Below are 22679 nucleotides of genomic sequence, written 5' to 3'. Positions count from 1 at the left end.
TAACACCAAAAGAGCGGGAAATTTTTAAGGGAATGTTCAATTCCTTTGCGATGCACAAACAATGGTCAATTGCAGATGGTGACTTTCGAATTTTCTTCGCAATAATAATCCTTCTTACGTCATCACCAAGAATGGATTTGTTTGAATTAAGAAGCTTAGCTTTTAACTCATACAATCTATTTTCTAAAGTTGGGAGACCAGTTTCAATGATAATATTATTTATGGGCGTCGTCCGAAAAGCATAACAACTTGCTCTGACGGCTTGGTGATAGACCGGTTTAAGGATGTTGATATTATATTTGCAGCTATTGCCATAAATTATCAAAGCAAAGTCAATCTTGCTTAACACAAGCATTTTCGTAAGATAAGCAATAGTGTTAATATGCGCATGGCTTCTCCAAGCAACGTACTGTATGAAATTTACCCTTGTTAAAAGGCAGTTTTTTAACCGAAGACAATGTGCTTTCCAACGATAATTGTTGGAAAACGTGAGCCCGAGAACATGGAGCGTCTGCACATTTAGTACTGGTAAGTCGTTAATATGCATCAGTAGGTTTCCTGCATAGCACATTTGTTTTCGACAAATGTAAATTTTTTTTGATTTTTGTATAAAAATTTTAGCTCCTGACGAGTTTGCCCATGTGGAGATCTCACATGCAATAGATTCGAGGATGTTGATTGCTTTCGTGTTGTCTTTTTCTTTTGTAAAAATGTATACATCGTCCGCGTAGAGACAATGTTCCACTCTTGGTACACGGCAAAGAATTTCGTTGAAAGCGATCTGGAAAAGCGTGACAGAGAGAGGAGATCCTTGCGGAATGCCATTCATTAGCGGAAAGGAATCAGAAAGATGATTCTAACTTTGAACCGCCGATGCGACATGAATGATTTGATGTAGTTGAAGAATTTGGGTCCAACATTCCATGATTTCAAGAGTCTTAAGATAACATGAAGACCAACTCTGTCAAATGCTTTTTCGAAATCAATTGAGAGAATTGTTACGTGATTTCGTTCGGAAATTGCTTTGCTTGTGAAATAATCAATATGTAACAGAGCGTCGATGCACCCTCTACCCCGCTTGAAACCAACTTGTTGCTTTGTTATCAGGTTCTTCGACTCAAGAAACCAAGATAATCTAGATGCCATAATCTTCTCTAATACCTTAGAGAGGCAAGGTAAAAGAGAAATTGGGCGATAATCTGATGCGATGGAGACATTTTTTGGCTTTGGAATTGGAACAACTGTTGCCAGTTTCCACATGTAGGTATATGGCCAGTCACAAATACCGTATTATATAGGTCCAGTAATTTCTTTTTACTAGACTTAGACATAGCACTGATCATTTGGTATGAGATGCGGTCTAGACCAGGTGTCTTCCCCTTCAAATTGGAGAGACAACTTCCAAGTTCTGAGGTAGATACGCAATTTTCCAGGAACATGGCACATCTATCGATATTATTTGGAGGAGATATTGGAGTCCTTTTATTATCAATGAAAGCACTGGAGAAGTTGCTGTCAGAGGAGTATTCGCACCACACTTTTCCAAAGTAATTAGAAATCTCATCTGCGTCAGTTAAAGTTCCATTGGGAGTGCAGATGGCAGAAATTTCGTTCAGGTTTGAAGTCCCATTAAGTCTGTTGATTTTGTTCCAGACAACTTTCATTGATGTATTTCTGTGAATTCGTCTCGAGAAAAGTTCGAAACTAAGTGCCTTTGATTTCCGTAATTCCTTCCTGAATAGAGCATTGGCATTTTTGTATAATGACAAGTGATTTTGATCAGGACATCTCTTAAAGCGGTGTCATAGATCCATTTTATTTTTCCTCAAAAACGAAAGCGTGTTGTTCCACCAAGGAACCCTAGCTCGTTTAAAAGAGGTGTTGGATTGAGGAAAAGAAAGATGAGCAGCCGTGCGAATCGCTTTAGACATAATAGCAGCATCATGGTTGCAGTTTCCGTTAAATGGCTTTGAATTCAAAAATGACTCCACTTGTTTGGAGTAATTGATCCAATCCGCTTTATCTAGGAGGAATTTGGCCTGTTTTGCTGGAGTAGCAGAGGACGTTGAAAGTTTAAGATCGATTATGATTGGAAAGTGATCACTATTATGTAGATTATCAGAAATAGACCAGGACACCAAAGGAAGAAGTGATGGAGAGCAACATGTTAAATCAATATGTGAAAAAGTATGATTAGTTGGTTTTACATCATTTAAAACGCAGAGATTGCTTTGAATGTAGGCCTTTTCTAAAACAGTACCACGAGTGTTGTTCACTGTTGAGCCCCAGATGGTATTCCAGCTGTTGAAATCGCCGCATATAATTAATGGGGGGGGGAAAGTACGGAGAATAAACTGTAGAGTTCTTGCTGAGAAAACGATTGCGAAGGTGGAATATAGAGCGAAAGCACTGTAAATTTTATATTTAACATTATTTGTATCGCTACGGCTTGTATATTTGAGCTTAAATTTATACGTTTGTGAGGTATACTTGATTTTATAAAAACACCTACTCCTTGTTTGGAATATGAGTTTTGATCAGCATTCGTGAAGTATCCAGTATATGATTTGGGTGGAATAGGATTAAAAGAGCTTCTACAATGGGTTTCTTGAAGCGATAAAAAGGTTGGATTAAAATCGCTTATGAGTGTACGGAGTTCATCAAAATTATTAATAAGTCCCTTAATGTTCCATTGTAGAATTTTAAAAACTTTATTTAATTGTAATCACATGTAAGCAGAGTGGAGGGAGGGTTAAGTTGACATGTCAGCGTCTCCGTCGAGAAGGTCGCTATAGGAATTTTTCGTGAATGATTTATTCTTACCAGCAGAATAATCTGTATTTAGGTGATTTGGTGCATTTGAAGCGCAACGGGTTGGCGCACGTGAATAATTTGAAATTGAAGGTTGATTAATGGATGAAAGAATGGGTTCATTACCACTTGTGATTTGTTGAGTAAAGTTGATAGCTGGAGATTCTGGAGAATTTGGTATATTAGATTTTAGCATATGTATTGTTGTTTTAGTTTTTTCAATATTTGCAGTTGCTTTGGTTTTTGAAGGTTGATTAATGGATGAAAGAATGGGTTCATGACCACTTGTGATTTGTTGAGTAAAGTTGAGAGCTGGAGATTCTGGAGAATTTGGTATATTAGATTTTAGCATATGTGTTGTTGTTTTAATTTTTTCAATATTTGCAGTTGCTTTGGTTTTTTCAATATTATCTTTGGCAAGTGATGTAACTGGTTTCGCAATATAATTTTTGGTTAATGGTGGAACAGGTTTTTCATTGGAAGCAGTTGCAGTTAAAGTCTTACTAGGCTCGATTTGCGAGGCAACAGCAGCGTAGGTATTACTTTTGCCAATTCCATGGGTTACAGATAGATTTCTTTCCCGGTATGTGCGTCGCGCTTCGCCCATGTTACAGTAATTTTCTGTTTTGATTTTTAATATTTCGCGCATCTGTACAAAACGTGGGCATTGTTTGTCTAACGCTGAGTGTTGATCATTGCAATTTATGCAGAAACTACGGGTACAGCTTTCAGTATGTGGAGGATGACCACAGTTAGCACAAGATGCAGCATTAGTGCATCTTTTTGCCATATGACCCAGGCGTTGGCAATTTTTACACCTCATAGGATTTGGGATGTATAGTTCTACTTTACATTTATACCACGCCACATCAACTGTTCGCGGTAATCGGCAGCGATCAAAAGTTAAAATAATCCTTCCTGTAGGAGAGCGTGTTTTTCCGTCATCATTTAGTTTGGTGAATTTATATATTTCAGTCACTCCTTGATTGCCCATTTCGCGAACAATTTCATGTTCCGGCACATGCTTTAAGCAAGGAGCATAAATTACGCCTCGAACCGAGTTAAGTTTCTCATGTAGTTTAGCTGAAATAGCACATAGATTAGCTAAAGATTTGGCCTTTATGAGCTTTTCGTTTGCGCGCGGGTTCCCAGCGAGGACCAGTAAATTCCCATCGCGTAGAATCGAGATGGAGTCGATGTATGTTGTAATGCTATCTAGAGCTTTTTTTATAGAAAACGGGCTAATTTGGGAAATTGTTATTCGAGCATCGGTTGAAGAAATAACAATATATTTTTTATCAATAGGGGTTATATCGGTGATTGGCAACAACGGAAAATCGGAATTTTTACTTTTTTTTCTTTGGGGGGATGTATCACTTATTAGATAAAATCTATTCGAGTTTTTGTCTGGCGGCCCCGGGGCCATTATGCCTTATTGTTGTCTATTGCTTATTATTTGTGAAATAACCATTCACTTCAAAAGGTTTGGGAAACTACTGAATAAAAAGTCAGATGTTTTTAGTTCTTTTTTTTTTTTTTTTAATGTATTTAAAGGAAAACACGTACGGTATCCGCGATGAACACTTTTCGCAATAAACACACAGAAAGTTCAATCGATTATAATAAGTTTGAGAACTTTTAAAAATGTATAACGCAATAAAGAAGTTAAATTGCAAAAATTTTTCCACAAAGAGAAAAATGTGACCACAGCGCTTGAACAGAGTTGCCGAATGTGTGTGAATTTAAATAATAATAGCATATGTTTTGAAAACCAAAGCAAGCAATGACTTATGAAATAAAAAAAATTTTTAGTTAACAAACAGTTTAAATACTGCAGTGAAATGTGCGACGAGCTTATAAATCTTAGGGTATACATTGATAACAAATAAAACAAGATGTGCGCATTCTATTACCACCAAAAATGAGAAAAAAAGACAAAAAAAAACGTATATAACCGTTGTGGACGTACATACGTGTACAAATATTATAGTGGGTGGAAACAATACTTACAGTGAGTCTCATTAATATTGGGTTTTTACGCTCGACAAAAAATAACCTTTTGTTGAACCTAGTCTATTGTCCAAACATAAAATTTTTTTTATATTATTTTGTACTACTAGGGAATACATATTAAAACATAAAAAAAAAACAAAACATTAATACAGTAGACAAGAAAATTAAATAACTTCAACAACTTCAAAAACACAGCGTCATTAATATTTGGTATTTTTCATATAAGAAAGAATACGAAGAAAAAAAAATGTATTATTAAAAATTTATATTTGGAACGTCATTTAAACGTTTTGATATATTTTGTATAATTTTTCTTGTGTAGGAAACAGGAATCTTACTCCATCTCGCTTATAGTCTGTTTTTCAGGTCTTGGACGGTCGAGATTGAGTTTTTCGCATATAGTGGTCCAATTCATCCCACATAGTTTTGATGGAGTTCATGCCTGGTGATTTCTAGAAGAGGTTGTAATACTTTGGGGCCGTTAAATAAGATACATTCTTGAATTAAGCGGGACTTATGCTTGAGATTGTTATCTTGGTAAATTTTTAATCTTTCCAAAAACCCAAGTTTTTCCATTCTTTCTTTCAAGTTTGCCTTTCATATACTTAAAAACCCATGCTTGTTTACAATACCATCCATAAACATTTTTACGACTCACCCAATGCATATCAAACTAGACCATTGCCATCCTAGTAGTAAACCGCCCGTACAAGAAAAAAAAAGGAACCTAAGGTTATAATTTGCTAGGGGAAACGCCTAATTCGTAGTGGAATAAAGGAATTTGCTAATGAGAGCAAATATAACAGAAAAAATGAATTGGAAACGTCTTTTCCCTCTCTTCACTATGCATTATTGTTATTATTACTATTATAATTTTAGACTAATAAAATAAACTCTTAGACTAAAAAAAGGACAGTACTAGCAACAAAGTCTACCGACTCTGATTTTTAAAAGTACATTAGATATTGAGCCTAGTAGTTTTGATAAAGTAATATGTTATATTGATCTTCTGTTCTGTAGATGACTCTAGAATGTCCTTAGGGTTAATCGTTCCAAATGCAGTACTTCTAGCCAAGGTAAATTTAAGCAGTCACAGAGAATGTGCTTTATAGTGAGAATTTGTCCACAATTGCAGATTGGGGAGGAAGACTTCTTGAATATGCATTGGTGAGTTGCAATTTTATGACTAAGCCGAATTCTCGAAAATGTTTGGATTTTGGTTTTCTCAACATTTGTTGGATATAAAGGTGGAGTTAATCGAAGGTTAATGAAAGAGTAGTGTTGATGATGGTATTGTAAATTTCCTTCTGCAATTTTCTCTTTAACTTTTCTTCCAATGTATCTTTGAAGATCCAACATTTCCATGACATCATCCATAATTAGAGGTGCAGAAGCAGCATACTTTGCCTTTCGATCAGCCTGCTCATTTCCCAGTGAACTGATGTGACTTGGTACCCATAACATTTTAATTTTTCCGTCGGGTGTAGTAATTATATTCCTTAATTTGTTGATGGTGCTATATTTTCGATTGCTGCCCATCAACAATAAATTCAATCGAGAAAATTTAATATAAAATATAATAAAAGCAAACAAGTGTATCGTCATCATGAAGATTGATGTGCGTCAGCAAAGACCAACCTTACAACGGCTTTTTCATCGTCATCATCATCAGAACACTTACCAGAAACAGCCTACAAGCAGAATTCTGATGCCTTGCACAAGGTTTTTTTTTTCTTTATATGCTATGTTTCTAAAAAATATAATTTTTGAGTAATAGATATATGATACATATAAGGATTTTTCTTTCTTTTTATTTTTAAAAAAAAAAACGTGTTTTTAAATATTAAAAATGGGTTTTTTAGGGAAAGAATAGGTTGTAGAGGTCATCGCACCTAACTTCGGAGTCTCCCATATAATATAATGCATACTATAGATAGGGCAGGGTATACAGCGGCCCTAGGTATAAGACCAACCCACCTGGCAAGAAAGCTACGACTGTCTGTCTGCCTGCATAAGGGTTTCAGCACGTGTATTTTTTTAGGATAATCGTCTGCGGAGTGTCTATGGGATAAATATAAAAACCGCGCATTACTGCCGAACTAGCTAGCTTTACAATGACACCCGTGTCTACGCCTTTGCAACTTCCGACCTTTTTGACGAGCATAAGTTTGTCTTGTTACACAAAAAGAGTTAGACATAAAGACAAATTTTAATTACTTGTGTTTGCCAAAACTTATACATATTGCGAACGTTTGGGTGATATGCTTGTTTATGTTGGATTGCTTGGTTGAATGTTTTTGGTGATGGGATTTTCATGATTTCTCCATCTGAGTTTTAAATTGTAGGTTCTTTTAAACTGTGGTGTATTTGAATTTGACCACCTTAGTCTCTTAGATGGTCAAATTTGTTGTGATTATTTATAGAGTAGATGGACAAAGCCTTCTTTCTCGAAAGTCGTCTTGCATTCATATTTTTATTTATTTTAGTTTCTTCATTTAATTTAGCGCATTTGATTTTTTGCTTGATATTTTGGAATTTGGACTTGCAGTTACCATGACAAAGCTCACATCGACCACACTTACCGTATGTCTTATTAGAGAGACGATTATTTTGATTGTGACATAATCTGCCACATTTTACACATTGACCGACAATGTGCATGTTAACTTCTAAATTACTTTACAATGGTTTAGATAGATAGATTTCAGTAGAGGCGTAGAAAAAAACCCATTTTGAGAAAGTAGGAAATCATCGAAGGGTAAGTGTACTGTAAAGCGTGAATTGAGAACTATTCAGCTTTCTGGGTTTTTGACTCGTTACACGTAAACTACGCTAGATACACGACATATCTACGTATTTTCTGAAAAAAAACACAATAATAAACCATGTTATAAAGTATGAAAACTTGGTTACACTACTTTTTTTAGTCGTTTCAAAAATAGAATTGGAAAGATTTAGTCACATCCGAGCGAAATCCACGTATTTTATTTTTGGTTTTTTTTTTCGCTATTTAACAAAAAGTATTATTGCCCATTTCATGTCAATATTTGCTAACGGTTGCCTCTTGTGTTCACTTATCATTGTAAGGTAATTTTGGTGCGAAATCCGTATAGCGACGTAAGTAAGTTGTAGTAGTATTGTGCTCGCTCATATCCCTAGTCCTCCACCTTTAGAATCGTTATGAACTCCGCCGCTTCCTTTGGAACGGATCGCCGTACGGTATTCAGCCTTATAAAGTATTCGCTAAACACCTGCTATCTGTACACACAGGATGTGGTTGCTCGCTACCTTCGCTCCCTCTCAAAATCTGTATGAATCGGTATCCCAGATAACCATACTTTTCGGTTAGTACCTAAGAGACTTATGACTCGTGTAGAAGCCAGTTACCAACCGTGTCTGGTTCCTTTGTAATAGGTTGTATGTTATCCTGGAAAATTTGATAAATCTTTTAGCTTGCCGTTGTCCTGCACTTTGCTTCCCATACTTTGGTTTTTTCTGTGTTCACTCTTCATATGGCTTTTTGGTGCGCGGCAGAAACGTTCCGGATTGAACATAGCCCTGCGGCCTGAAAGTCTGGCTACGCAAAATAGGTGCACTTATTGTACTTTCGTAGCTCTGGACCCCGAATAAGCTAGAGGTTATTGTAAATCCTTGACTGTTGGAATGAACGCAGATGAATTTTCTCCTGCATTGCCTTTTTAGACTTTCTGATATACATGCAAGGTGCTTGCTCCAGAAGTATAGGCTTTTGAAAATTCAGGCGGCGTATATCAGCTCCGGTCTTGCCATTTTCCAACTTTAAATCATCGGAGTAATATTTTTGTGCAGATTCGGCCGTTCCGTCCATATTTCAAGCCGATATCTTCATTTTTGCGACCAGAAAAATGTGTATTAATTCAAGTTAGAATTTGATGCTGACCAAAAATATATGTTCTTTATGGTGTTGAGAAGATTTCTTTTGGGTAATGCAAACGTTTTGCAGAAATGAATAAACCCTTAGCCTTCGGTGGTATTTATAAAAATAAAAAGAAGAATGAAAAAATTTTAAACATTCTTTCGCAAAAATATATCCATAGATTCTTACGATACCCACTGAATGGCTGCATAACCGCTCGGATGCTTGAAAAAATTCGTGATCGGCAATTACATAATTTTATACAAATATTCCGAAAACTGAAATGATCACTTTAAGTTTTTAAATATAGTTATATTGTAGCGAGAGTAAATTGGCATGAACTATTCGTAAACTTGTTAAAAAATATTATATTATTTTTTATTAGATGCGAAATTATACTATTATAATATATTCGATGCGAAACTTTTGTTAGAAATGCAAATAAATAAAGGAATTTTAGCACTTATACAGTGTATGATGTACGTAGCGAAGGAAATCTACGAATAAAAACCTCCAATTAAAGTTAAATATCACGGACTCTCTTGTTAAAAGATTCATTTATACGAACTTGGTTGAATAAGCAAGAATACGATAGAATCTTTTTTTTAAACTTGAGCATTTTCGTTAGTAATGGGTCCAAATTTGTTCTTTCTTGCAACCTTTTAACAGAAATAGTAGATTCAGAAAAAAAGCTTTGGTTTAAATTAACTTCGAAATGCGAAAAGCCAAAAAATATAATTTTATAAATCAAACATTTATGCCCCACAGAATCAAAAAAGCCCTACATAAGATGCGGCCGCGTGCCAAAATTCTCGCCGCTCCAAAAAGTAACAAGATCCTTCATGTAAAGGAGTGGAAACTAATATATCGCATCAATTCCGACTCTTCTCAATAACGATCAAATAATATCCGACCCGCATGATAAAACAAATACGTTGGCTGGTATGTTTGCTTCAAATTTCAAATAATCACATGGCAATTAACCACTGTCACTGCTTGAAAAGGCTCTTGTCAATCTCAACATTCGCAAAGCTTCAGAGCTAGATGAAACTTGAGCCACAGTTCTAAGAAAGTCGCCTGAAACACTTGCCAGGCTTTTGAATAATCTTCTCAGCAAGCCCTACTATGCTGGCGTTTTTTCAACTTGCTGGAAGGTGCAACCCATACCCAAAAAAATGACCTGACAAATTCTCCAAGCTATCACCCAATTGCAAGCTGTTCCGCCAAAGCCAAAGCCATGGACATCATGGTCAACTGCTATTTAAAGAGATGTTTAAAATCCAACGATCCAATAAGTAACAGGGAAAATACTTACGCAAAAATTGGTACACTGATGACTTGGTGCTATCTTAACGAAAAGTGGAAGTTAGCTTTTGGCTACTTTGGCGAAGGTACGATGGTTGCCCTAGATATAAGATATGATGCTCTTGTCCCCAAATTAATTGCATACGTTGTCAGAGTTTTCGCTCGATTTAAATAGAGTTTTTTAAACAACCATTCGAAAAGTGTTAATCGCCGGGTAATCTTCAAGCGAATTTTATTTAAATGCAGGCGTACAAACAACAAACTGTTGTACATAACGGAGAACTCTATCTATTTGTTTGGGGGCGACAGCACCTTCTGATTTTGGTTTTCCTTAAGTAAGAAACCATGCAGCAACGAGATACAGAACAAACGCTGTATGATGAATGCCCTCCAAAACAGCAACCTCAAAAAATATCGAAATGCGGCTCAGGTGAATAGGATAGGCTTTGATGCCACCAGAATCCAAGATTGTCTCCTAGCAAAGGACGTTTTGGCGATGTCAATGTAGAAGAATTTCCAACACTTGATGTTGAGCGCATGAGAACACAGAACGATGTTCGTTGAACACAACAAGTGTTCGAAGTAACGAAAGACGTAGTCAAAGCCTTATCTTTCCGTAAGCAATGCAAAAAATACTTTAATGCAGCCGACATCCGTACAATTTAATCTTTTAAACACTTATTAATATATCGAAGCATTATCGAAGTAGCACCTGAATGGTCCTCCAATGAGCATATATATCACATTTACGTACATCACATCGGTACCGTTCAATAAACGTAAAGTATGCAAAGAACTCCACGAAATTTATAGCACAAGCCACATTTAGTTTTCTTAGGTTGGAAAAAGGAACTAGTTTAGGAAGAAATGATCTGGTAATTGTTTGACATACGTTACTTTTAATGGCATATTAAAATATTGTTACGGAAATCCCAAATCTAGGCATTTTCTACAACAAAATGTACATTCGCGAGGCGTCATGCAGCTGCAGACCGTTAAAAGCGATTAGCGGAAAAGCAGACAGGTGAAAACAAAGTGCATATTCGCAGGCGAGTCATGCAGCTGCACACCGATGAACGGTTACCAACAAAAGCAGGTTAACGAGTTAAAAATCAAGTCATAAAATTAGGTAATAGTAATATGATGGTAAAAATGTATATAAATAGAATATTTGTGAAAGACAGGAGAGTAGAAAAGGAATATTTGAGTTAAGCAGTCGAAAGTATTGCCAAAAATAATTTGTAAATAATTCTACATTAAAAGAAATATAATTGTAAATAAAAGAATTTTGAAGTGTACTTCTCTTGATCAAAACATCTGCGATCTAGTGATACGGATGTTATCTTATAAAAGCGAATTTCATAACAATATATATATATATATATACATATATTTCTTATTAATTACTTCGTGAAAGTGAGGATTGATGTCAGTTGTTTTTTTAAAAAAAGTCTGCAAATGTTCGTAAAACTTAATTTAGCTTAAAAAATTATTTTCACACAAAGCATTGGTCTGTGAAGATTAATTGAAAATATATGCATCATGTCATCGCTTGATCCTAAGTAATGCGATTGCGAGAATTCAAGCAGATTATAGTGGCGAATAGAGAGTAGTCAGAAATAATGTTTAAGATTTTATATTTGTCCCGGCTTAACATATTTAATATCTATATTCAAATATGCGAGTGAATTGGTGAAAATTGGCGATAAATTCAAAGACAGCACAAACGAAAGTTCATATTGATTGTCAATTTCTTATATTATTAACCTTTTAGTGCTATTTCATTTTATTAATACAAATTATTTTATTCTCTTCTGCAGCCACCTTCACATATATCTGCAGCATACAAGCACTACGAATAAGAAGTTACCCGGTAAAGCAAGAAAAAGATTTTTTAAATGATACCACCGATTATTTCGAGCAGTTGGTGCATACATTGTATGATGCTTTTGATCGTATGGTCATGCAATCAGATTTCCGGGATGTGTGTAATGGAATTCAACTAGCAAATTTTTCAGTAAATAAAATTCCCGAAAACAAAGAAACGACTTTAGCTTACGACAACCTTACGGTAAATTTTTTGTTCCAGGTAAATTCAACGTTTGTTTTTTTCATTTTTAAGAAGTAAAGGCAACTTTTTCTTCCAGCTCTCTAAAAATAGCAATGAGAAACGTTTGCAGGAGGTTTTTAAAAAACAGTTGCGTTTAAGCAATTACAGTATTGGCGGCACAGATCTATACATTAGCGGCGCAGATTCACTGATTATAATGGGTAAGTAGCACTTTTAACTCGACCACTTTATTTGTCTGTCAATTATTTCTATAGCATATCCTGAGTATAACAGGATGGTTGTTCGACACTAATATGACTCTTCTCACACTGCAATGAAACTGCAACCGCAGTTGTCATGCGATGTGTAAGCTATGCCAAAGTATGCGTCACATGGGCAGTAGCTTTGCATTGGTGCAAGAATCCTGCGTGTCCGGACGGAGACTTAGAGGCTTTCCCATTGACATGCGGGCATTTCTTGACTGTAATAGCCATTTTGCTGTCCATGTGAATGATGTGAATGTGGAAACCACACTTTTCTTAGAAGTAATCATGGCGTCCGCTTGTCCGTTGAAGGGCCACATGAGAGGTTGCTTCTTGCTAGCGTTTATTGTAAATTTAGTCAAGAACTGGATGGTTATTCCAGGTATATGGATTCAGTGTTACTACTTGATAGTGGAACCCCATTGATCCTGGCACTACATGTAAACGCTTGCACACCCTTACGGTTTAGCAAGACGCCGGAACGGGCTTGGGGCTTATGCAACCAAATAAGAGGTGATGTGTTTTCCGAATGATACACAACGAGAAGACTCCAGTTGTCGAATTATATGAATGGTTCATTTAACAATTGATGTGGGAAGAGGTTGTCCGCAAGGATATCTGCGGTCGATCTATTTGAAATGGATTGACGGATCTCTTTTCAAGGCAGCTAGAAGGCATTTCTGGGGAAGAAAAATGCATACTGGACTTTCCTGTATATGCGGATGTTTTGCTTATCTTGGTTTAAGCTTTGCTCATTTTTCTCTCCCAGCGTATCGTTTCCGTTAATAAACGAAGGTGGACGAGATAGGACTCCTGCGCCCAGTGAGAATACCATGACCACGTCTATTGTGTTGACAGTTTCATCTGCAGGCTTTATCTTCCACCCAGCCTCAGGTTATATGGCATCGGAAGCGTAGTCTGGTCAAAGGCTTTTATTATACTTCTTTCAGTAACTATTGTCTCCTATATTGTGATACCATGAATGTAAGAAGTCTCCCAAACAATCTTCCGACTACGACTTGATAGCGAGAATGACCCAACGAGGGAATTTCATGGTGGCTGTAGTTGTTCCCAAAATCGAGGGAAGATTAAATATTCCAGGTGTTAGATAGGCCTTGCCCCTATCAGAGGGAAGGACATGCCATACACATGTCCTTATTCTGAATATGTAGGATAGATTTGCCTCCTGTAAGGTATGAGTGTGTTTCGTCATTCGTGTATCACCGGACACCGTGGGGTTGAGCTCATACGGCATTTACCTAAGTAAACCCTTGTGACATCTGTCTGATGAATCACAAATTTTCATCGTGCTGAAAAAAACTATTTAATTTAGCGCAATGTAATGTCTAAAAAATATTAATTGGTCAAATGAAATATTTGAGTTATTGATTTCTCGGAATATAATTTGCACAACGCGTAAGTTACGGCTACGTGAGATACAGGCTCAGAAAAAAGGTAATTAGAATGACGAAGCACGCTCCTTTGAAATTAGAGTAATTCTTATTTATCTAAAATCCTCTACGACAAAAAAACACAAAACACTAGCTTATGACGGAAATGCGTTCTTTGCAGAGCATATATCGATTACCTTTAAAACATTAAAATATTAATAATTCTGCTTAATTTAGATCACTAAAAATGAATGTGCAAAATATTGCATTTAATCAAATTAAAAAAAAAAACTGCGCAAACCATAGACATACTATAGTATGGCACCCAGTAAATGCAGTATTCAGTCGCAGATTGTTGCAACATATCCTTCTACTCACAAACGTTGATCACATCGTCGCAAGCGAGATTAAAAAAGTCCGCATTAAAATAGAAGTTAAACAAAATGGCTTAAACCGGTGACGGATTTGACAGCACATTAAAAATGAAGAACCTGTTTGCTCATTGAAATTGATCAATTTAAATATGACCATTTCCATTAGTATACTCTTCGATCATGTCAAGTGTACAGAAAATAATTACTTCATTTTATTGAACCAAGCATCAACTTCAGATCTTACAGTATATTTGTAGATGATTTCTAAGTGTAAAATTTAATGAAATTCACTTTCCAAAGACTTATAAAGACTATTAATAAAAAAAAGCATAGTTTTTGTGGGCAAATTTGGTTATGTTCCTATGTATTGCGAGGACGTTTTCGTCACTTTCCTCAAGGCTGGGCAGCTCAGCGGCCCAGGCAATTGGGAAAGGAAACCACAAGAAATTTATATTTCTGCAGGGACTCTTTATTTGATAACCTTTGCTTTCGGTTACACTCGACTTCATTCACGACCGAACTGCGCTTATCGAGGGTCCGGCGTCGACTCCTCAACTAAACTAAAGGTACCCTATTCTACTCCTATTCTATTTTTAATCTATTACTATCCTATCTTAATCTATTCTTACCCCATATTAGTCTACTCCTATCCTCTCTTAACCTATTCTTATCCTATATCTATCCTATTCTTACGCTATGCCTATCCTATCTTATGCTATCTTACTTCCCAGCACTCCTCTCTCTCCAGCCAGAGACGGAGAACCCGTGAGGCCAAAACGAGGGAAGATTTTGGGTCCTCACAGTACATTTACAGACAACTTGCCTCAAAGATCCGTCATCTGACTTACTTAATGCTTCGTTACTCTTGCGAGTCCCGCATCTCAACTGATTCTTTTAATGATTTAGTGACTGAAAATAAAATTACCATCATTTTAAATAAATACTTTATCGCACAGTTACTGATACATACTTTTTTCCACTTTTAGACATGTCTCATATTGCAATCATACTGCCAAAACTTGCAGTCGATTTTTTCAATAAATTCTTCATTTGTTATGGGTTTGTTCACTTTATTTCTCTTTTTATTCCTAGATGACTTTCGACGAACGTCAAATAATAATTCCATTGCTCGTGGGTCCTCCTTTGGCAGTTGTTTTTACGATTTAACCCCACGCAAAATAATAGATCAATAATTTGCCTTCAATTTGTTCCATTTTACAACGCCGTATTTTTTCTTTTTGACAATTCAATTTGTGACTTTCATAATCTTGATGATGTATAATACAACCATATGATTCGCAAACTATTTTAAGTTGCCTGGGTATTTTTTTGAACAAGCATAGTCTGACCAAACTAAAGCCGATATTGGTAACTATTGCTATTGAAAATTATAATATTTTTTCTAATATAAAATTCTCATTTTCTGCAGTTTTTAACCGTCTCTGTGACCTAAGATTTTCTTTCATTTCTTTTCTTTCTACCCCCATGCGTTTTTGTCAATTGTACGAATATTTTTGTTAATTCAATTACGGATAGGGTGTAATTCGTTTCTATCTAGCGGCGCTGCTTCTGAAATGTGGAAGTGTAATTATGATTACAAAAGCCTGGCAGTAGGCAATCAGTTGAGAGCTACAGATGTGTTGCGAATCTCGCTTTTATACCAAAACTTTTGAAAAACTTGTAACAAGTAGATTTGTTAACCGTATAAAATCAATTGTCTCATCGCACCAGCATAGTTTTGTGGATGGTAAATTCACTGTCACTAATCTCCTGCAATTCGCCAGTTTTATCTTTAATTCACTTAAAACTAGCAGCCAGACATTGTTCCTACGGACCCTACAAAAGCAGGTCTGGCAAAATGGTTCACTTCGTATTTTATGGATGACACACAAAGAATTTGATATAAATCGCATCTTTCTAGCTCCATTCTTCTTCTGTCTACTTATAAATTATTTCCCTAATATGATTCACCATTCGAGTTTGCTAATATACGTAACCGTTTTCTTTATTGCTTACACAATTTCGAAAGTTTCTATCGCCTTAAAACTGATTTACTTCTGTTAACTGAATGGTGTAAGGCAAATCAAACGGCATTATATATAGATAAGTAAGAAAATTATATTAGATAGTGACCGAATCTTTTATCGCCGTCATCGAAATCTTCCAAAAAACGAAAAGAACAAAGCTTTGCAAAAATGTATACGGTGTATGTGTCGTACTTTATGAGTAGCAAGCGAAAACACTGAAAGCAAACGTGTTCAGAGTTTTCATTACACAGAATGTGTAGGTGCGCCCTTTGAGAAACGTTGATCATTTTCAAATTCTTTTACATATTTGTAGGCAATGTCTTCATTTTTGGGAACGGGAGAATTTTTACCACAGATACTACACAGTTACGCAGGTGGGCAGATGAAAAGACAGACATGCCTAGGTATGTTTCGAATTTGAAAGAAAAATTTATATATTTCATGGGGTTTTTGTAGCTTGTGTGCATTCTAAAGGCTTTGAAAAAAAATTTGAAGAATGATGCACTATAAAATTGGATAGGCTTGGCCGATTTTGCCCATATATGTAAAGTTACTAGAGCATGGCCCGCAGAATATATGTTATATTTTTAAGATTTATACTTTAGTTTATGAGAAATAAGCAGACAACCATTTTTTCATTTCTTTTAGAAGCAAAGATACTCCTTACTTTACGTAGTACTGTAGATATCCTTCGGCTATTTTCAATACCAGCCTGCGTGAGGTCAGAAGAATTTTTATATCTGATTCTAAGCAATCGGACAGATGGAAATACAGAATTTGACGCTGATCAAAAATATGTATACTTTGTGGGGTTTCTGAAGGGACCGGCTGGGCTTTACAAACGTTTTGACAAAATGAATATACTCCTCATTCTTCAGTGATAGGTATAAAAGAATGTAACTTTACTTCTTTCAGTAAAAGTGTCTTTGAGACCTGAAATCGGCAATGCCATATCAAACATTCTGCCCATCTTGGCAAAGTGCGCTGAAGTGCATCTGTGTGCATATACCGTCTCAGTTTACAAAAATTATAAAAGTACGGCCATGTTTTGTTCTTCAAGAATATCCATGAACGTCTAATTTTCGAGTACATTTTTTGTGAACGAATATTTATTGTACAATATAATAGGGTAGCCAACGTTTCATTTTGTATAACATTACCATAGATAACACTAGTAAGAAATTATTTCTTGGAAGGATATATCCTTCTCACCTTTCTATTGTATATTCGGATAACGTGAGATGGTTTGGAGCGTCCCGCTTAGCTCTTGTAGGTCTTACAAGGTTCCTATTCAGCTAAACTCGATGTTTCTCTTCTCCCCAAAAACATACTATGATGATAACATCATATGATATGGTATTACGATATGAATAATATATCAGGTATCCACCTGATGTGTATATGTTTCCCATCCTTACATGCTCATTTAATAACAATAGTTACCAACATTTTAGTTACGTTTTTCTGCTTTGTTTAGTAGAATGGACTACACCTGTTGCGGATAAAACCTATATATCCAGCAGAGTGATAAGTTTTTATTATTTGTCGATTCCTTAGGCTTTACCAATGATAACGACATTTTATGATGATGTATAGAAAATTTGATTTTATAGAATTGATTACAAGCTTTGGTGGGTCAAAAATGTTAAAGAAACAATTGCAACAAAAACAAAAAAAAATTAGTTTGCTTACCTTTCATAAATTTAAACTTTTTTTTTCTTGTCCTTCTTTTTCTACGAACCAGCAAATCCACAACAGATGATTTACTTAGTTGAGTAAAGAAATTGCGTTTAGCTTAATTGCCGATGTAAATACGTGTGTGTAGATATATATTTGCGTGTTATTACATCCGCCACGTAATCATAATCATTTTGCGGGAAGTGATTTTTCCAATGCTTAAATTATTTTCTTAATTGTTTTTATTTTTCCGACTTTTAGGGACATGAATATGCTTTGACATTTTATTTGTTTCCCAAAAGTGAGAGCTGGGGCAATGCAAAGAGAATTTGGTAGTGTGAGATGTGATGAAGTGAATGTGCCTTTGTATGAAAGAGCTGCAATGCTTCGAAAGCGAAAGAGTATGTGGGAGGTGTAGATTTATAATTCTGCTGTGAACATTTACATGCTTCGGTTACAAGCTTTAAAAAAAGAAGAAAATTGCGATGTAAAGTACACAATTACAGGAACCGAAAATTTCAAGAATGCTGCGATCTTGAAGATCACTTATAGACAACTTGCGAAGTGTGAAATGGCGAATAGAGGTATTCGGCCAGACAAATAAAAGAAGATCACGAGATTGCAAAGCTCACATGTATACCATATGTGGATGGCGGGACGTTAGTTATTTGAAAGCATTGCTTGGTTATTTTGTCAATTTGAGCAACAGGAGAGAGCTTTGATTGTAGAAAAAACCTGGACCCAATTATGCTGAATTTGCATAATTCTGTACCAAAAAGAAAAACAAAAATTTTGTCGCACTTCAACTGACTGGGTATTGCATTACGAAATGCAATACGATGCCAGGCGCTCCAATTAATTAGTGATTACGTTAGCATTAAGTCACCTGTTAGAATTAAGTATAAATAGTGCACCTTTTTAATAAAGAACTCGATTTTTTTGCACAATTCAATTCTAGCGTATCACTCCGCTGCAATTATTAAGCAGGCGTTCTTTCCGCCTAAATTAGCATAGGGACTATCTCATACTAGGCTTCATTGGCATTTACAAAGAGATAGAAGACTTGGCGCACTGAAGCCGAGAAGCGTAGGAACACACGCAAACACAAACACGCAGCTTCAGAAAAGAAATACCGTTTTAATTTTTATTACAATATGCATATGTACATTCGCTGGCCGACTATGTTTTTTAAATACTCTAAGTTAAACTTTTATGTGATCATTGTTTTTCTTTTTTTTTTAGCGAAAATTGTGGTTGAATTTTTTTTCGTAATTTGTATCCATCGAAATGAGGCAGCGAATTTTTATTTTAAAAACCCCTCACTTCATTCAAATTTGTACATATATTCTGGTGATTCAGTTGTGCTTTGCTCCTTTTTTCCGGTCACCATGATTGGATGGAGACGCTTAAGATGGTTCATAATAAAGCGGCCACTTAAATCAAAAAAAAATGCCAAGCGGAAATAATTTTTGCTATACCCCGTCGTCAGCGTGGACTTCAGTGATTCAGACAAACGAAAGAAAGAGACTTAAGGCTTTTTGAGTTGTCATTGCGTGATTGAAATTCAAAAACATTTCTATTTAAGTTAACTTTATTAAAATGAACATATTCAATTTTGATAATCTTCCGTCATTATCCTAGCAAAAGCGCTAACTATAACACTTATGGAATTTCTTTGTGACAAAGTAATTTTGTGAGCTAAGTAATTTCCTGATGCCTTTCTTCATAAGCCTTACACAATCAAGATAGTTCTGCAAGAAATGGTGGTACCGAAACAACGTTCTGCTAAACTTCGTCAATTAGGAGAAACGCTGTAAACCATGTCTTTAATCCAATATATCCTCAAATGGCATTACGTTAAAAATCTTCTTCGGTTCGGGACCTTCTTAATTTCTGTCGCGGTTTACTTGAAAAGCACTGTTAAAAAACATAAAATAAGTCATTTGAGTTTTTCAATGTCGAAAATCGCACATTAGAAGCATTTAATACTGAAAGTCTTTCACGCCACTCACGTACAAATGGTGAATTTGCTTTTAAAGTTTTGCTTAATCATATTGAAGCTCTATTTAGTAATCGTAATAATAGTAGTTACTACCCAACATATACTTTTATTTAACATACAAGCTTCTATAGCTGAAACGCTGCGCAGAGAATTCTTGCACTTCCAAAAAGCTTTTTTCATTAATTTTACAATTATTCAGACCACCAAAGATTTTCGAAAGCAGCTACACCTCGTCTCCACTTTGAGTATTTTCAATGTTGTGTCTTTCTTGAATTACGACTGATTTTAGCTTTGCATTGCCATTTTTTCGATTTGCGTTGTTGTTTGTATTGCAAAAAAAAATTCTCCGAAAAATATTTATGGCTGAAAATTTTTAAATTTCGGGGATTGACCATGTATTTTTCTCAGTTCCACTTTCGCGTAGTAAGTTTCTATGCATTTCAGTTGTTTTCTTACTTTTGGAGTATCAAATTGCTTAGTTAAAGAAAACCGAATAGAACATTCTTGATTTGAATTTTCGAAATTTAGAGCATTCACTTATAGAATATATTTGAATTTTTGATTTTTATAATGGCAGGCTCTAAACATTTTTTATTTATAATTGAATGTTTTAGAATTTAAATCATGAGTGGAGAAAACTGTGTAGGTGTAATTATCAATGAAAAAATATTACAACTTTGAATGTAGTACTAGACATTATACGAGGATATGAGGATGGAGAAAATGCCTTAGATAAAGCAAAAGATTTTAATCCGCCACCAACAACTTTAAGTTCTATTATAACACGAGACAAAAATAATATAAGAGAGGCGGGAAAATATGTAACAGCATACTAAAACGATGACTCGTACAAAGAGTAAAGGTATGATAAAAACCGTGTTTTTGCTCTCTGTTTGGATTGAACACCAAGTTGCACAGAAAATGCCCTTAAGTAGAATTGTTGTTCAGGCAAAAGCAAGGAAAGATGATATTAATAGTGAATCTGCATTTACATCCAACGAAGACAGTTTTGAAGCTAGCCATGATTGCTTTGAGAGATTCGAGATCCGCGCTAATTTCCATAACATAGCTCTTAAATGTGAAGGAGCTGAAATTAAAGAGACTAACTCGTACTGACCAAAGGAGATTTTTACTTTTGACGAAACAGGCACATATTCGAAACGTCTAACAAATTGGATATACATATCCAAATGCCAAAAATCTGTACCAGGACTTAAAGCAAGTAAAGATAGATTGACTTATCTTTCAGATGATAATTTTAAGAGTGATTTTAAATGTAAGCCGTTTTTAATTTACCATTCTGAAAAGTTTAGAAATATGAAGGACTATTGAAAAAATTGATTGTCTGTCCACTGGCGATCTAATTAAAAAACGTGAATGACAGCATTATAATTTAAACATTGTGTTACTATATCCTGAAATAAAAACTATTCCTGAAAGGAAACAAAAATTTGAGCCTAAAGGCCTTAGTTGTGGTAGATAACGATCCTTCTTATCCAGTATATATTGATGGTTTATCAGAAATTGTTAAATTTGTAATCATAACTCCAAACACAACATCACTTCTCGAAACTATGGGTCAAGGTGTAATATCAAAATTTAAAAGCAATTATTTATAAAACATTTAAACTAGAACAGGACCGCAACAATTTTGGAAAAAATTTAATATCACGCAAGCTACAAACATTAATGAAATATATTTAGATACAAAAAAAAACGGTTCAGAGGACTTTCGACAAATTGTTTAACAAAGAGGCACAGTTAAGTCCTCTAAACTAAGCCGATAGCCTTTAGATGCTAGTGCATTTAAGAGTTTAGTCTTAGAATTTCTTTCTCTGGCGAAATTAATAATAATAATAATAATAATAAGTCCTCTAAAAAATGCAATTAAATTTTCTCCTCTTTTTGTTTTTACAGTGTTTATTTATTTTGTTGATTTTTTACAGTTGTTTTGTTTTAATGACAAAAATAAAGTTTCTTGTCTAATTTTGGTTACAAATATGGACATCGGCACTATAATCGATTAACAAAATGTTATTTAAAAAAAGAAGAGAACTTATGTTTGATTTTTATTCTATTTTCAATAAAAAAATTTTGATTCACTTTTCGTCGTAGTTACGTCTCAAAAACGCGGGCCCTGGGTATACATCTTATTGAACAATAGACTGCAAACATGCTGAAATTATATCTCCAAAAATCGTTGGTAATGGTATACGTTTGAATAAAAACGAACTTTTAAAAAGTGACAGCTGAAATTAACCTTTGAATACCTTTGGACGCTATGACATTGCACTGTCTAAATAGACTTGAAACTAGTAACAAAACTGTGTTCGAATGTGCTTTTATACTCATCACCTGTTTTTGCGAAGAACTTTCAAACTTGAACCTAATGTGTTTTTCATAGACAGACAGAGAGGCGGACTTGGTTCAATTCAGAATCATTCACGGATCAAAAAAACATTTGCTTTATAGCGTCTTTGAAGCTTTCCTCTGAGAGGTGTAAACATATTGACAAAACGAACATAACTGCGTACACCGTGGGATATAAAACGTTCGCTTTTTATATCTAATGTTTAGTTTTTAGTCTTCTTTTCTTTTTTTGTATGTAACGCTAGACACACAATAAGATTTGCCTGAGCTTGAGGAAGATATTAACATGGCTCTTGGAAATCGCAACCATGGTCGAGTTGTTTGTCGCCACCATTTCAACACCTCTTATCGTTGGTTGCTAATAGTCTAAAAAGCCACTTAATACGATAGTTCCGATTGTATTTTCCAGAGGCTTTCATTCAAATTGCAAAATTATGTAGTAGTCGACGTAATAATACTTGAAATTTTCTCCGCGAGCTTGCTGACTTTTTGTGCTAGAAA

General features: G+C 35.2%; 1 protein-coding gene across 2 annotated transcripts in view; it reads left to right on the top strand.

Moving 5' to 3' along the window:
• Positions 1-22679, top strand: part of LOC119643744 — a 128769-nt gene that overhangs the window by 52452 nt on the left and 53638 nt on the right. For both annotated transcript variants that reach the window (XM_038043203.1, XM_038043204.1), the window contains exons 6-7: positions 11845-12113; positions 12172-12295. In XM_038043203.1, the coding sequence (XP_037899131.1) occupies positions 11845-12113; positions 12172-12295 (393 nt within the window). The remainder of the gene's footprint in view (positions 1-11844; positions 12114-12171; positions 12296-22679) is intronic.

The sequence above is a fragment of the Glossina fuscipes genome, unplaced genomic scaffold, assembly GCF_014805625.2.
Source record: "Glossina fuscipes isolate IAEA_lab_2018 unplaced genomic scaffold, Yale_Gfus_2 61594, whole genome shotgun sequence".
Lineage (NCBI taxonomy): Eukaryota > Metazoa > Arthropoda > Insecta > Diptera > Glossinidae > Glossina > Glossina fuscipes.
The sequence above is the reverse complement of the archived record's forward strand: the minus strand, read 5'-3'. Positions and strand labels throughout refer to the sequence as shown.